The 2522-nt window shown below is 40.2% G+C and overlaps 1 protein-coding gene across 1 annotated transcript; it reads left to right on the top strand.

The window, feature by feature from the left end:
* The first annotated feature begins 595 nt into the window (after window positions 1-595).
* Window positions 596-1324, top strand: LOC128196635 (extensin-like). Its single transcript, XM_052878129.1, has 2 exons — window positions 596-1104; window positions 1177-1324. Exons 1-2 carry the CDS (start codon window positions 608-610, stop codon window positions 1322-1324), a joined length of 645 nt encoding a protein of 214 aa, XP_052734089.1. The 5' UTR covers window positions 596-607.
* Window positions 1325-2522: the final 1198 nt, after the last annotated feature.

The following is a 2522-nucleotide window of genomic DNA, read 5'->3' as shown; positions in this document are numbered from 1 at the left end:
GGGCCTTTTGATCCTTTCATTCTACCATCTAATGTCAGACAGGTTTATTATGTGCCATATCCACCATTTCGCAATATTGACAACCATGGTTGGGCCGTAGCAATACAAACGAAGCCTAGAGGTCGCATAGACTCAAATGAAGTTGAGGAAGATGTAGCCTACCAACTTGACCAAATGTCACAATCACAAGAAATTATCGAAGTTGAACGTATAACCGCATTGGTCGACCCTGATGGTGATGGAGATGAATTAGAAGCAACAATACAAGGTGATGAAGAACAAGAGGAAGAAGAAGAAGAAGAAGAAGAAGAAGAAGATGAAGAAGAACAAGAAGAAGAAGATGATGATGATGATGACGATGAAGAAGAAGAACAAGAAGAAGAAGACGATGCTGAAGATGAAGATGAAGATGAAGATGATGATGATGATGACGATGATTGAATGTTGAACATCTATTGTAGCAAATTGGACTATCATTTCATTACCATTATCTAAAATACCATCTTTAAGTTGTTTGCAATTACTTATACATTGACTTTGAAAACAATTCATCCTTCTTTATTTGTTTATATTTTTTCGCTTTTTTTGTAACCATTTGAATGCAGTAATGACAGGACAAGGTTCGGAGCGTCCTGATAAAGGAAAAGGGGTAGCAAGGCCTACAAAGAGGCAACGGCAGGCACCAAAGTATGTACTTAGGGTGCCTGCTAGACTACCTACCCCTGCTCCCGGTAGTACATCATCTGTGGGGCCTCCTCCTACCCCTAGTATACAGACTCCTACACCTGCAGTAGACCCTACTCCTCCTCCTGCAGTACACCCTTCTACTACCACTGCAGTAGACCCTTCTCATCCTCCTGCAACACACCCTTCTACAACCCCTGCAGCAGACCCTCTTCCTCCTCCTGTTATTGCCACCCCCACTCCTCCCCCTATTGTTATTACCCCCACTCCTCTCCCTGACCCTACTTCTATACCTTCCTCATCTTCTGTACCTCCTTCTGAGACTGTCACACCACTTGGTGATCCAGATTCAAGTGGTGATGCTGAAGATCTTGACCCGCCCCTCCATGATCGACCATGGATTGAGCCCTATGGTAAAGGGTAAGTTTATAATCTGTTGATATCATTTGATGTTTAAACCATATTGTAATTGAAATGAGTTTTGTTATGCAGGTTTATTCCATCTAGGGTTGCTTCCCAGGCCATCACACGTTCAATAAAGCAACAGTTTTTAAGTCCATGGCCTACTTGGGGAGCAATACCTCATGACGACAGAAAGGCATTCTGGCAGCGCTTTCAGGTGAGCAATCTATTACACTAATGTCCGTCTTATTGATGAATCATTATTTTCTTCACTTCACTTAGTTTATTGTACTAGAATTAATTAGGGAATTGTGCTTAAATGTCAAGTATTTTCCCTGTTTTCCTAATTGTGCTTATTCTGACTAGAAATTCTTATTTTAATTAATTTGAATTATCTAGAACTAAATATTTGCAGTTTTAATCGTAGGGAAATTACTGGAGATTAAATTTTGTTGGGAAGTAATTAAGTAGGAGCACCTTACACGACCATATATGTTGAAAAGCAACATTTTTGGAATAAAAGAGAAGTGAACCACTATGTTGCAAATGCATCTCACGGTTTATAACTTTTTTAGAATATAACAAGAGTGCTTCTTGTTTTGGAGGAATCCATATTTTAAGTAAATGCCACGGAAATGTAGATGGCAAGCACAAGAACAAAACAATTGGAATTAAAGGAGGGACCACCCTTGTTGCAAGTTCACGTCCACACATGCTAGGAATTCCAAATGCTGAATTTTATTCACTTATTACTATGGGAAGTGAAAGTGCATACGGTCATGAATTTCAAAAGCTAGTAACAAAACAAAAGTGGGCCACTTCTCATTAGAAAAGCATGACAAAAGAAAAAGGGACCACATGTTGAAAGTTGATGTCCAAGGACAATACCACTCGGCATTTTACATGAAGTAGGAATCTTATTCCTTTAAGACACCAAAGGACCAATACTTGTTTAAAATTAAAGTATGGGAGGAGTTCCAAATTAGTAGAAGTGTTGACATGGCCTACATAGAAAAGAGCTACCACATTTTTCTTTGCTGAAAGTGATTTTCAATTGGCTTCTTGGCCTTTGAAGAAAAAAACACAGGGACCACCACTCTTGCCAAAGCTCACGGTTTTCTTTATGGCAAGGGCAGCATATCAAGAAAAAGATGAAAGTGCTGTCACGGGTGCAACTCAATTGGAAGTTGTAGGGTGCATTTATTTAGGCTCCACATTCAGCCTTCACACGTTCCAGCATCAAATCAGCTTCCATCCACCAAACTGGAAGAGAGGAAAAGCACACGGAAATTCTGCACATCCAGCAGCCACAATCACAGTTGTTTGTGGAAACCAAAGGCTGGAACGGTGGCTGTAGCAAGAAGATGGGAGCTTCTTTCTTTGAGAAGATAAGCATAGAGACTAGGACTACAAGAATGGAAGGAGAAGGGTGATGA

Source organism: Vigna angularis, chromosome 5 (assembly GCF_016808095.1).
Source record: "Vigna angularis cultivar LongXiaoDou No.4 chromosome 5, ASM1680809v1, whole genome shotgun sequence".
Taxonomy (NCBI): Eukaryota; Viridiplantae; Streptophyta; class Magnoliopsida; order Fabales; family Fabaceae; genus Vigna; species Vigna angularis.
The sequence above is the reverse complement of the archived record's forward strand: the minus strand, read 5'-3'. Positions and strand labels throughout refer to the sequence as shown.